General features: G+C 40.3%; 2 protein-coding genes across 16 annotated transcripts in view; both read left to right on the plus strand.

Annotated features, from left to right (window-relative positions):
- The first annotated feature begins 1,110 nt into the window (after positions 1 to 1,110).
- On the plus strand, positions 1,111 to 8,872 carry DNAAF4 (dynein axonemal assembly factor 4). 2 transcript variants are annotated; one of them, XM_085588719.1, is made up of 9 exons: positions 1,111 to 1,486; positions 1,821 to 1,968; positions 2,332 to 2,465; positions 3,547 to 3,787; positions 4,505 to 4,650; positions 5,220 to 5,329; positions 6,040 to 6,193; positions 7,185 to 7,290; positions 8,343 to 8,872. In XM_085588719.1, exons 1-9 carry the CDS (start codon positions 1,157 to 1,159, stop codon positions 8,450 to 8,452), a joined length of 1,479 nt encoding a protein of 492 aa, XP_085444845.1. In that variant the 5' UTR covers positions 1,111 to 1,156; the 3' UTR covers positions 8,453 to 8,872. The 2 variants fall into 2 exon arrangements, with proteins under 2 accessions (XP_085444845.1, XP_021393046.2); XM_021537371.3 differs by having other exon boundaries at positions 1,114 to 1,279.
- A 1,239-nt stretch (positions 8,873 to 10,111) lies between these two features.
- The window catches only part of CCPG1 (cell cycle progression 1), a 29,589-nt gene continuing 26,946 nt past the window's right edge, over positions 10,112 to 12,754 (plus strand). For 3 of the 14 annotated variants that reach the window (XM_085588713.1, XM_085588715.1, XM_021537411.3), the window contains exon 1: positions 10,112 to 10,239. The gene's annotated coding sequence lies outside the window, so the exon portion shown is untranslated. Of the gene's footprint in view, positions 10,240 to 11,783; positions 11,842 to 12,754 lie in introns of all 14 variants that reach the window. The other 11 variants (XM_085588706.1, XM_085588711.1, XM_085588707.1 and 8 more) reach the window with 7 other exon arrangements.

A 12,754-nucleotide genomic window follows, 5' to 3' on the forward strand; every position in this document is an offset into this window, starting at 1 on the left:
GAAAGAAGAAAAACTAGACTTTTTGTTTCTGGACTTTTCCTATTGGTTCTAGGTAATTGTATACTTTTGAGGATCTTAAACATACCTGCGTTTGGCTCATCTTTCAGGCCATATTCTCCAGAAGCAGTTGCTTTCAATATACTAGACTTTATTTTGGCAGATACAGTGTTACAGTTTGTTTGAGTGGTAATGTGCAAATTACCTCCCGAGTTTTTGGCAGAGAGAGTGCAGCAGACAATATTGCTCAGCAATAGCGTGGGGCTGCCTGTATGACCCAGTTATTTTCAGGGGACGTGTGGAAGTTTCAGCGCCAGCATTGCCAGAGTAGGTCAAGGAGGTGATCCTGCCCTCTGCCCAGCCGTGGTGAGGCACACGTGGAGCACCGTCCTCAGTGCTGGGACGTGGAGATCCTGGAGCAGGTCCAGCACAGAGCTGCCAAGTTCATTCGAGGGTCTGGAGAATCTCTCACAAGGACAGGCTGAGGGAGCTGGGCTTGCTTCCCCTCAAGGAGAGGTGGCTGGCAGGGGACCTCAGCGATGCGTGTAAATGTCTGAAGGGAGGTGCTGGAGGATGGAGCCAGGCTCTTTGTGCTGCTGAGCAATAGAACAAGAGGCAACAGGCAGAAACTGACGCTCAGGAAGTTCTGCCTTAGCTGAGGAAAAACTTCTCTGTGCGTACAGGCTGCCCAGGGAGGCTGTGGAGTCTTCCTCACTGGAGATATTCCATAACTATCTGGACACAATCCTGAACAGGGAGGCTGGACCAGATTGGTGGTTTGGTTTTTTTTTCTTTTTTTCTTTTTTTGTTTGGTTGTTTGGTTGTTTGTTTTTTTTTTTTTTTTTGCTAAAAACTAACGTCTGATAGGTTTTGTCAGAAACTCTATGCTATCATGAGTTTGTCTCTTTCCAGAAGTGTCCGTGGAAGACACGAGCTGCGTTCCTTCCTGCCGTGCGGAGCCGCGGGCTGGCAGCCGGAGCCGCGCCCGCGGCCCTCAGCCCCTGGGGACTACAGCTCCCGGCGTGCTCCGCGGGGCCGGGCCGGGCGCGGGGCCGGGCCGGGCGCGGGGCCGGGCCGGGCGCGGGGCCGGGCCGGGCGCGGGGCCGGGCCGGGCGCGGGGCCGGGCCGGGCGCGGGGCCGGGCCGGGCCGGGCGCGGCGATGCCGGTGTGGCTGCGGGAGCACAGCTGGCGCCAGAGCCCCACCGCCGTGTACCTCTCGCTGCCCTTGCGCGGCGCCCGGGCCACCCCCGCCAACATCTTCTGCGGCGAGCAGTACCTGAAGGTGGGAGCCGCTCGCCTCACGGGCCTCCTGCCTCCGCAGCCTGCCCAGAGCCACGCGCGCCCTGCACCATGGCAACTCTTCAAGTTCATAGCCCTTTATCTTTTAGAATTTCCCTCTGTGTGCTGCAGGCTGCTAAACGCCCGGCCTGCGGCGGGTAATGGCTTTGCCACTGCTCATTCCCAATTAATGCTCTTGGCCGCTCAACAGGTGTCAGCTGCCTTTACTCTCATAAATGGACTGGATTTATACATTTGCTTGTACTGTGAATAATCCTAAATTAGAAATCTATGGCTTCTGTTACAGTGATGAAGAACCGGCTTTTTCAATCTCATTCATGAAATATATAACCTTGTGATTACCCAACCTTAACGTGAAGGAAGCACCTTCGCTGGGTTTCTACAAACCACTACAGTGGATACAAAGCAAATTAGTTCTGTCAGTAGTGTTGTTTTTTGAGGTTTACTGTATGCTTGTGCTCTGCTTTGAATACGTGAGAGTTAATTTAAAATAGTTAATATTAGTGCAAATTATACTTTTGTAGGTAAGCATCCCTCCCTTTTTATTTGAAGCTGTTTTGTATGCTCCTATTGATGACACAAACAGCACAGCAAAGATTGGAAATGGAAACATTTTCTTCACTTTGTATAAAAAAGAACCGGCCTTGTGGGATTCCCTAACTCTAGCCAATGGTAAGTTTTCTACTCTGAAGAGTAGATTGAGTGTAAGGAAACCATACTGTGAAACTTCTGCTGGTAGATATCTGCTCAGTTCAACCTTGTTCATTATTAAAAATAGAAAGCATGTGAGAATGAAGAATATCTACTAGTTCTAACGTGTGTGAAATAATACAATGCTTCCTGCAGAATTTACATTTTGTGTTTAAGCAAATCTTGATGTTTCTCTTTTAGAGATAGGCTTGGTAGACACCGGTTTGTCAAATTGTAATCATGTTGTATTTTGCCAAAGTAGCAAAAGAAACCATATTTTCATTAACATGTTATGTACCAATAGAACACCAAGCCTAAATGACTAAGATAGTTTATTTTTTTAAGCTGACAAGGAGAAACTACAATATCTGAGAGAGAATGCTGTTCTAAAAGCCCAAGAAAAGGCAAAAGAGGAGACGGAAGCAAAAAAAATTACAAAACAGGAACACAAAAAATATGCTTTGGAGGCCACAATGAAGGTAGGTTTAGAAGGAGCTCTGCAAGATGTACATGTAAATAGCTACTGACTCATCTGGTAGATGCTTTGTTATATGTACATTAAAAAATACTAAATGTTCAGATTTTTTTTTTTTTATAGTAGCGGTGAACCTTGTTATTTCTTTGCACTTAAAACCTATTTATTATCAAATATGAAAATTTTACTGACAAAGTGCTTACAAGTTGCCATTTTCTGTGAGTAATACTAATGAAAGTTTTTGGTGACAGGCTCAGACTTTTGTTTGTTCAAAGGAGAGTACAGTCATGTTGCAAAATTGTAGTCTTTTGTGGCCCTTCCATATGTTTAGTCCTATTTAGCACTGTGAAAAAAATACAGGGTTTAAAAATTCTCACTTATTCTTTATTGTATTTTATATCAGACTTGCTTTCTTTTTGTCTTTTTTTGTCTTTGTGTCATTGTTATTCTGCTTTATATGTATATTTTAAGATAAGTTCTTAAAATTTTAATGTATAGAAGAAGTCTGGTCCCTTCACTTGTGTTCAAAGGATTCTTTTTTGGAGTATGCAATGAAATTTTAAGATTGCATATGCAATATGGACCAAAAAGAACCACAGTTAGTGACTTTTTTAGTTGCAACAACTAAGAAAGTTGTTGCAATGTTGTACCTCTTCTAATATGTAACAATCTCAAAGAGAAGAGGAGAAATAAGAAACAGGGTATTCAGATCATCACATATATTTTATATTTCTCTATTCTCCAGAGATCTACATTGGAACATGGCTAGGATTTTCACTGTTTAAAAGAAAAACTTATTTCTGAATATTTCTGAATTGCACCTTAAGGTTGTTAGTGAAATAGTTTAAAGATGAGACCTCTAAAAGCTATTCAGAAATCTTTCACAGTCATTTTCAAGCATCTTAGTTAACTCTGCTTGTATGGTCACATTATTGCATTATTGGTTGCATTATGCTTGGGATATGGAACTGGGAAAATAGTGGTAACTTTAACTTAGTCAAGTCAGTATTATCAGATGTTATGTATCTCATAGGGGTGTTTTTTTTTTTGTTTGTTTGTTTGTTTGTTTGTTTTTGTTCAAATAGCTAGAGGAAGCAGAAAGAAAAAGAATTGAAGCTCTGAAAGAAAAGGAGCGTCAGAAAGTTGCTGAAGAGTTGGAGTTATGGAAAAACCAACAAAAAGATGGTGATAAATACAAGAGCATACAAAAAAAGGAGGAATTACCTCAAGAAATACAGCCATTAAAAGAAAGAAAAAATGAAAAAATGAACAAAACTCTGATTCCTAATGAAGGAAGTTCTAAGACAAGACTCAAATCCACAAGAGGTTGTATAATTGAACTGTACTTTGTAATTCTTTTAAGTGTGGGTATAGCTTTATTCCCATATGTTTCTAATTCATCACTTATCTTTGTCTCCACCTGTTCTTTTAGCTCGTAGCTATTTTAAAATTTTTATTTCAGGCAATGTATTGAGCTAAAGCACATGAGTTCTTAGCTCTTATTGAAGTCTTTGGAAATACAAGGGTGGGTTTTGTTCTAAGCTTTAGGAAAGTAAATCAGAAAGCCTTTCTGGCACTGTAATGCAGACTTCCTGGGGGTGGGGTTTCTGGTACCCAAAGTTACCTAGCTGCTGGATTTCATAGAAGTATTCAATCTCCTTTTGTGCTCTCTGTCCTGTGTCTTGGCTCCATGGAGAGCCAGTTCAGGGAACTAAACCAGCAGAAGACATTTAATTGTTTGTTTGCGTGATTTGATAGGTTAGTTTTAGGTCTTATTGTTGCCCTGTCACAGCATCATACAAATAACAAAGAGGTGTAAGAGGAGCTTAAGTTAATTTGTGACAGATGCTGTATAATTCCATTTATTTATTTGCTACATTAGGAAGAAAAGTTGTCTGAACCTTCCCTTCAGAAGAACAAGTCTAAACTTTTCTCAAGCAACTAGAGGTTTAATTCTAATGTGCCGCATTTCTGAGTCAGGTAGTAAACCAGAAAAATCTCTTGCTTCATTTTTCATTTCCAGCGCTCTAACTCTTTTCATAGGTCATGGCTCCTGTAGTATATTTGCACAGAAGTTAAAGGAAGAACAGTTACCAGCTCCTCGAGCTCCTGCTACAATTAAAGTAAACTTTACACCACGAGTTTTTCCCACAGCTCTGCGAGAATCTCGTGTTGCAGAAGAGGAGGAGGTAAGGTGGGGAATTAATTACTGTGTATTCAGTCAATATAAAAATAGTGTCTGTGCCAAGGAATGTTACCTGTGCAATATCCTTATCTTCCAAGGAAGGCAGTATTATTTAAATTAAGATATAAAGAAACAATTTTATATAAAGAGTCTTTTCTCCATGTGGTTGTGCAGATTAATAAATAGTATGTCCCTTTTTTGGCATGGGGAGAAAAGGCAGCAATATTAATTTAATTCCTTGAAGTACAAAATTTGAATTGTCCTAACTCTTATATTGAAGATTCTTTCAGTTCTGTCTTAAAAGAAGCTCACAGTTCTTTTGAGCTTGAGATCAAAACAGACAAGTAAACAAAAATGTATTAGAGAAGTGGTAATCTGACTTTTCATGGTAATAAAATTTTTGGGGAAACTTGGAAGTTTTCATATTGGACGCTATCAAATATTTTCCTGTGTCTGAAATATGTGGTCAATGGAATTCTTTTGATAAGTATGAGTGAAGAGACAAAAATAAAATCCTTTTTTGGATGTGAATTTTTACTTCAGAAATAATACTAGCACATTTTGTATTTACAGTGGCTACACAAACAAGCAGAAGCTCGAAGAATAATAAATTCTGATTTATCTGAGCTGGAAGATTTAAAAGAAGAGGAGAAGAATCCAGATTGGTTAAAGGACAAAGGAAAGTAAGTTACATTCCACTTGAAGATGTATTAAAAATCAATTAGTTTTATGGTGTTTGTCTACTGTTCAGTTTTGGTATATTCTATTTATTATAGACAGAGTTGGTGAATGTCTAGAGTAGTCATGGTGGTCATACTGGAGATTTTATTGACAGCTTATGGGGTTAAAATATGATAAATCATGAGATGCAATGGTTGAAGTTCATGGTGAACAAAGTAATTGTAAACACATTATGTATATTCTTCTTTGAAGAAAGTTGAGGCAGTGCACTATAATTCCTAAGTGGATTTAATTTCATTTGTACTTTTTTAGTGAGACATTAGATATCTGTGTAAAATAAACTTTAGGGACTTTATACAAACATTGGTTTATTTATATAGTTGTGTTATACAGAAAGCTTTTATTAGGCAATCATAATCAGATATACAAAGCTTTAAAAATTAGCCTGTGTCTACATAAGTATATCCACTCTTACAGTCTTTCATTGCTTGTAAGCAGTGACTATTCTTGTTGTGTATCTCTAAGCTGTATTGTCAGCAGCAAGGTGCACTGAGCTTCAGCTGTGTTGTTCTCAGAAAAGGCTATAAAGGGACCTTTTAAAGGAAAATATGCTAAAACCTCAAATTTTTGAAAATGAGTTAACAATAAGTAGGTGGTTATTTTGTATTTATACCCTTCTTTAAAGTGCATGTTTCACTTTTTTAATACTCAGCAAAATGTTTGCAATGGGAGACTACCTTGGGGCTGTGAATGCCTATAACCTTGCAGTGCGGCTGAACAATAAACTTCCCCTGCTGTACCTGAACCGTGCTGCTTGCCACCTCAAACTGAGAAATTTGCACAAAGCTATTGAAGATTCCTCCAAGGTATAAAAACTCAGGAGCTCAGGCTGTCATCTTTTGCATTAATGTGATTTGTTACTGTGATGGTTCTGTTTTAAGCAGATCTGTAAATACATAGTAGTGCAATTTGAAGTTTTAAAATTAAAAATTGATATAATGAAGCCATGGTAAAATATTAAAATTTGATAGTGATTAATGAACTTTCAGAAATTTAAAACAAAGCAACAATAAAAAAAACCTAAACCGGACTTCCACACATTTGTGACAAATGGCCATATACTGGCCAGTAGGTTTCTTTACAGATAAAAATATTGTAGCAATATGTACACTTGAAAAATCTCACAACTTGGAGCAGAGAAAAACCAAAGTATACTCCTACATTTTCTTTTATGTTGTGGTGTGCTTCATTCAGTAGGAAGGAAAAAAAAAGGTTGTGGTGATAAGCAGGATACCTTAAAGAACTTCCAACAAACCAAACATTTTTAAACAAGGGCTGTATTGCCCTCATATTTTAGCAGTGTTATTTGTGCAACAAGAGGAATGATCTCAAATGGCACCTGAATAGTGTGGGAAAAGTTTTCCAATACTTATTATTTTTTGAACTAATAAGTACTTGAGTCTTGAAACTTGGGGGTTTTTGGTCTTGTTTTTCCTACTAACTGCTACTAAAACACATGTGTTTTTTTAGTGCTACCTTTTTCTTTTTGATAGCATGAGAGATCATACGATGCGTGAAAACAGAACACATTATTTGACCTCAATAAACATTTAACATGGTATTTGTCAGTTTTTAGCCACGGCAGTGTAACTGTAATTGGCAAACTACAAATCTTAATGACTAGAGTCACAAGCCATTTATAGTTAAATTTGAATAGCTATTTCCTATTTGTTCAAATAGTTATTATGTGACTGCATAATAATAGTAATTAGGTGAAAGAAGCGTTCATAAATTTTAAAAAGCCCCAAATTATCGAAAATTTACTTATAAATACTTCGGGTGTTCTCATTTGTAAAGGCACTGGAACTGTTGACACCACCTGTTCCTGATAATGAGAACGCTCGAGTGAAAGCCCACGTCAGACGTGGAACAGCATTTTGTCAGCTGGAATTATACACTGAAGGTGAGGCCTTGGTTTTATGAAAACATGCACAGGAATTTATAGTGACATGCAAGTAATTCTGTTTAGCTTAGTGAGGCTGCTCACACCTTTATGTTCTCAGAAGTGATTTTGAAGGAGGTCTGTATAATCTATGTCTATTTGTTATGAACCTTTATACATTCTTTATTTTTTTTTTAATTTACTGAGTACTTGAAAAATCTTTACAAGTTTGAGAAAAAGGATTGCATTCCTAATTTAAGGAGTTTTTCCATTGAAGATATTAAAATAACCTGAAATATTTCTAGAATACTTGTGAAGTGCTTAGTAACATCTTTGTAAAATGAGGTAGGAAGCACACATTAATGAGTAAAATGATTCATCAAGTATATGTGATTTGTGTGAAAATAACTGAATTTATAGTGTCCCTATTCAGTTCCTCAAGAGTATCAGATTAGTTTTGTAAAGCAAATTTACAAGTGAAAGCTGGTAATAGAAACTGAAGAATATTCAAAATGTCAGTGTTACATGAAGCTTTGGCCATTGTTTACCTTTTCCAACAGACATCACTTGGTTATTCCCTTACAGCTTCATTTGTACTTTGAAGCCTTATAAAAAAGACTAATGTAGGCAAGATTTTACTTCCTAGCCTCATGATTTGGTTTTTTTCCCCACAAGCTCTGGTTTTCACAGTTCATGTCTTTTTTGTTCATATTTTCAAACAGGATCATTTCCTCTCTTTTGCAGAAGACTTTAGAACAGTCCCCTCATGCACACACACATATATAGGTGTATATGTACATGAATGAAGAATCTCTATTTTCAGGTTTCAAAACCTGAAAATATTGGTGGTAGAATGTTTCCACTAAAATGTTTTGTAAAATAAGATAGACAAAATATAAGTTTATTTACTAGTGGAAGCTAGACGAATACCATTCTGATGCCATCTTACTTAAGGACAAACCTCAAGATGAATACTTTATGCATATGACTGGGGAGTGTTTATTTCCAGTTAGTTGCTAAAGAGGATGCTCTTGCATAATTGATTGATATTCTTATTAATGTGTCTATATTAGGCCTTCAGGATTATGAAGCAGCTCTCAAGATTGATCCTAGAAATAAAATTCTAGAAAAAGACGCTGAGAAGATTCGACATCTAATTCAAGGAACAATGCAAAGTTCTTAATTAAAAAAAGTATAAAAATTTGATGCCTTTGAGGACATCAGAAGAAATGTTATTGCTCTTCAGTGTGTGTTATCTTGACATTTTTCTGCTTCACTTGGAACACTTACAAAATTGGTAAAAGATTGGATATATTACTGAAAAGTATAGTATTATAAACATGATTAGATATATTTTATATAAATTTGATACAAAGTTGTTGTATTTTTGTTTTTTGGTTAGCATTCTGTATTACTCTGACAATCTGAAATCCCGGACCTGAAGTGGTTCCTTTTTTTATGTGTTCTTTCCAAAATGGGACCATTTCAAGTACACTTATTTCAGTAGCAGTTTTAGCAGATTTCTAAATTTTCTGCATCAGTCTCTTTCCTGAATACCATTTATGACTAATTTCTGTCTTTATAATAAAGTATCATGCAGATACATATTATTGTGTGCAAATTTTATAGTGTTGTATCAGGGAGAAGGTGGCAGGCATTGTTTCCAGATGTTTTACTTAAGCCTTGAGAGGAGTGCTGAGGTGAGTCAGAAATGTCTGATAGGAAAGCTGCTGGCCCTGCTTTCCTACAGAAATCTGCTGCATTTCACTGGAAGGGGCTGAAAACACTTTTTTTATAACAGCTGGAAGGAGGCAGTGTAGCAGTTTGAGTGCCTCAGTTGACTGTAATGCTATACTTAAAGACATTGCTCTTTAAAATTACTGAGGGGAAGTGAGGGCTAAGGAGGAGAGACACTGGCAACGGGAGAAAGATCATCTTAGCCCTTCAGCTAACAAGGCAAAGCATTTATTAGTTGACTGTGGTCACAGCAAATATTGCTCAAGATTTGTATTGTATATCACTTGTGTTCATATGCATTTATTTTTATTTTTATTTTTTTTCCCCTGTAGGGAGTGAGTTATCATATGACAAATACTTTTTGGTCTGTTTAAGGAAAGTGCTGTGGTGCTGTACTGATGAGCCTGCTGTAAAACTTCTCTGAGTGAGGTACCTCCCGTAGTGCTGCTGAGCCAGCCACTTACAACCTGCTGCTCTTCAGAGGTCCAGTGAAAATTTTTTTCCTAGTTTCTCAGTCATGTAAGACATGAAACTGACACTTAAATTGCTGTCTCATATGAAACTTGAGGAAGATATTATCTTTACTAGTGAGACCTGTTGTCAATCTCCCATTTATTTTTTGTTCCAGTATCAGAGACTGTTAGGCTCTAAACCTCTGGGATTTTGCCAGTTGACGAGATGTGGTCTAGGAACGTGGGTGGGAGTTAAGAGCTGCCTTATCTCATCAGAGTTGTTCCACCTGAGGCTAGAAGAATCAAACATTTGTTGTCCATATACAGCACCTTTGGTTTTCTGGGGTTTTTTTGGGGGGAGGGGGGTGTGTGGCATGTTCTGGGGTGTTCTTTGGTGGGGCATTTTGTTCGTTTGGTTGTTTTTTTGGGGGGGGGCGCCCAGGGTGTTGTTTATCCTTTCCAAGCGATACTGGCATGTCACAGAGCGCGTCTGCTCAGAGCTGCTGTCCCTGAGCCCGGCTCTGCCGTGGTTCCCGCGGCACTGCGCTCTCCGGGCCGCCTCCGGAGCACAAGCTGCCCGGGCCCGGCGGCGGTGCCGGGCCCGCCGGGCGCTGCGGCGGCCGGGCCGCGGCGGGGCGCGGAGGACGCTGGCCGGGGCGCTGCGGGCGCCGCCCCGCGCGCAGGCGCCGGCCCGGGCGGGCCGGGTTGTTTGTGACGGCGTCAGCGGCGGCTGCGGCCGCGGCCCCTCGTCCGTGCCGGGCCCCGCCAGGGCCGCGCTCAGGTAGGCGGCGGGACCGGCCCGCGGGGGCGGCCGCCCTGCCCCGGCCCGGCCGCGGGGAGCTCGGGGGGCGCGGCGGCTGCCGCGGGGAGGGGCCGCCCGGCGCGGGGCAGAGCCCGCGGAGCCGGGGCCGGGGCCGGGGCGGCCGCTGGCGGTGCGGGCGGCGCTGAGCGGGGCCGCGCGGGGCGGCCGCGCCGCTCGGGGGGCTCCGGGCAGCGCCGTGCCGGCCCCGGCCCCGCGCGCTGCCGTTTGCCAACTTCCTTCTGTGTCATCAGCTGCCGCTGCCTCCCGGCTGATGCAAGGTGCTCTGTTTCATAAACAGCGTCCTGGCGCCGGGCCGCGCTCGGCTCAGGTGCGCTCCGGGAGCACCTGCGCGGTGCCAGGGGCCGGCACTGAGCCGGGAATGCCCAGCCTTGCGGGAGACTGCCTTGGGGAAAGCACCTTCGTCTTTCCTTCATAGCGAGGAAATACTCTATGTCTAATACGGGTTGCTAAATATATTCTTAGAGGAGAATGTTACTTAGGGGAAGAAATTATCACTTAGTAGAAATAATAAACTTCCATGAGAACCCTGAAATGTAATAGCACTGAACCTATTTTTATTTCTGTTGTGCCACAAAGAATCGACTGTAGAAGAGAACTGAGAGTTTTTGCTTGGAATGACAGCTCAGCAAACTCTGTGGAACACATTCATGTTTCTCTTGGTGCCTGTTCTTCATCTTTGTCAATGCTTATTGAAGGTTATTTTTTTAGTCTTGAAAATCCTCTTTTTAGATGATTGAGCTTTTTAAGACTGGTATTTATTCTGCTTCACAGTGGATAAATAGGATGTGGTATCTCAGATTTATTTTATATACGTATCTGGGATAACTTGGTATGGTGTTATCAACAATACATATGGCTGTAAGCTTTTACACCTTATGCTTCTGCTTTGCATTTCACTAAGGATAGGAAAATAGTTCAGACTTCTGAATTCGTGCCCCCCAAATACATACAAATTGAACTCCGAGCATAATGGATATTTAATTTGTCCAGATAGAAATTAAGAAGGTGATGTCAAAAGTGGCAATAAAGATACATAGTGAGCATACAAAACCAGTGCATCACGGGATTGGTTATGGTTTGTTTTTCCCCCACTGTTTCCTTCTGTCTTGGCCTGACATACAGGAGATGTGTAACACTCTAGTGTATCCTCCAGTTACCCCCACTGTTACTGGACTAAAACCCATTAGTGTCATCTTGATTCATTAGGAAGTTTGAAGGCTTTATGTCTTTTTAATTCCTGCCCAAAGCCATCTTTTTTTTAAAAAAAGTTGCATTCAGGAAGACAGTGGCAGCATTTCCAGCCCCTTTAGGCTGCTTGGAGAAGCACACTGGGTCTTAGTGGGTCTTTGTAATTTGCTGGAGAATCAAACTGGAGATTTTGTGAGTGGGTCAGTTTAGCCATTGGGTTCAAATTAGTCTTCTTTTTTTTTTAGTGTACTTAGGGGATTGAATTTGACCTCAGATTTAGTTATGATTATGTGCATTTTATTAATCTGTTACAGAAATAAGCTGTTTAGCTGATGATTGAAGTTTAGGATCACTGTACCTCACTATACCTAGGTAATTTTTTTATTAAAGCTTGTAGGTATTTTTAATCTTTTAGATCTGAGTAATAAAGTGCTTTAATTTTGGTAACTGTTTTATACGTGTATGTTTGCTGAATGTACCTGTAGGAATACATTTACCCTAGAGATGCCCTTCAGTCTGATGCCAAGCTATCTGTTGTAATTTGACTAAATTTAGCAGTTTTGACCATAAACCTTAGTGTTCTTCTGATTATTCTTTTTTTTAATGACATTATTTTTCTTAATATTAAAAATATGTAATATGTTAAAATATTAATTAAAATACTATTAGAAAAATATTTTCTATTTTTGTGATTTGTCACCTGTATGCAGCTAAACATGCACTATTAGTGTAGTATTCTGGTTGAATATAAATAAATAACTTCCAACTCAAGGCCATTTACGAAGATAAGTATGCAAGAGAAAATGATGATTGTTTGTCTGCTTGTTTCTCTGTTTGTTTATGTAATATATTTTGATGATGTTGGTACCCATGGAGGTTTTGAAACTTTTGTTTGGGATGGGAAGGCAGGTGTTTATGTGGAGCCCAAAGCCATGGTTGTATGTTGAGAACAGAAGATACCTTTGGGTTTCTGTAGTTACATGTCAGTGTGTTTTTGGCTGGAGAGGGGGACAGGATGGTGTTTCTGTCATGTTCACCAGGCCCAGGGTGAAATGCTGAGCTAGCTGGAGGAAGAGAGATGTTGCAATGTCCAGCACAGAGTCCGCCGTGACAAATTGGGCTTTCAAAATCTGTAGATGCACTTGTGTCAAACTGTACTGGTGCCATGAAGTTGTCTTTTGAGAATTCACTTCAGATTTTGCTGGGCAGCCAGTGATATTTCTGACAGGTGACGAGTTCTGGTGTTGGGAGTTACCTTCCTGTGAAAGGAATGCTGCTGCTGCTG

The sequence above is a fragment of the Lonchura striata genome, chromosome 10, assembly GCF_050655825.1.
Source record: "Lonchura striata isolate lonStrDom1 chromosome 10, ASM5065582v1, whole genome shotgun sequence".
Taxonomy (NCBI): domain Eukaryota; kingdom Metazoa; phylum Chordata; class Aves; order Passeriformes; family Estrildidae; genus Lonchura; species Lonchura striata.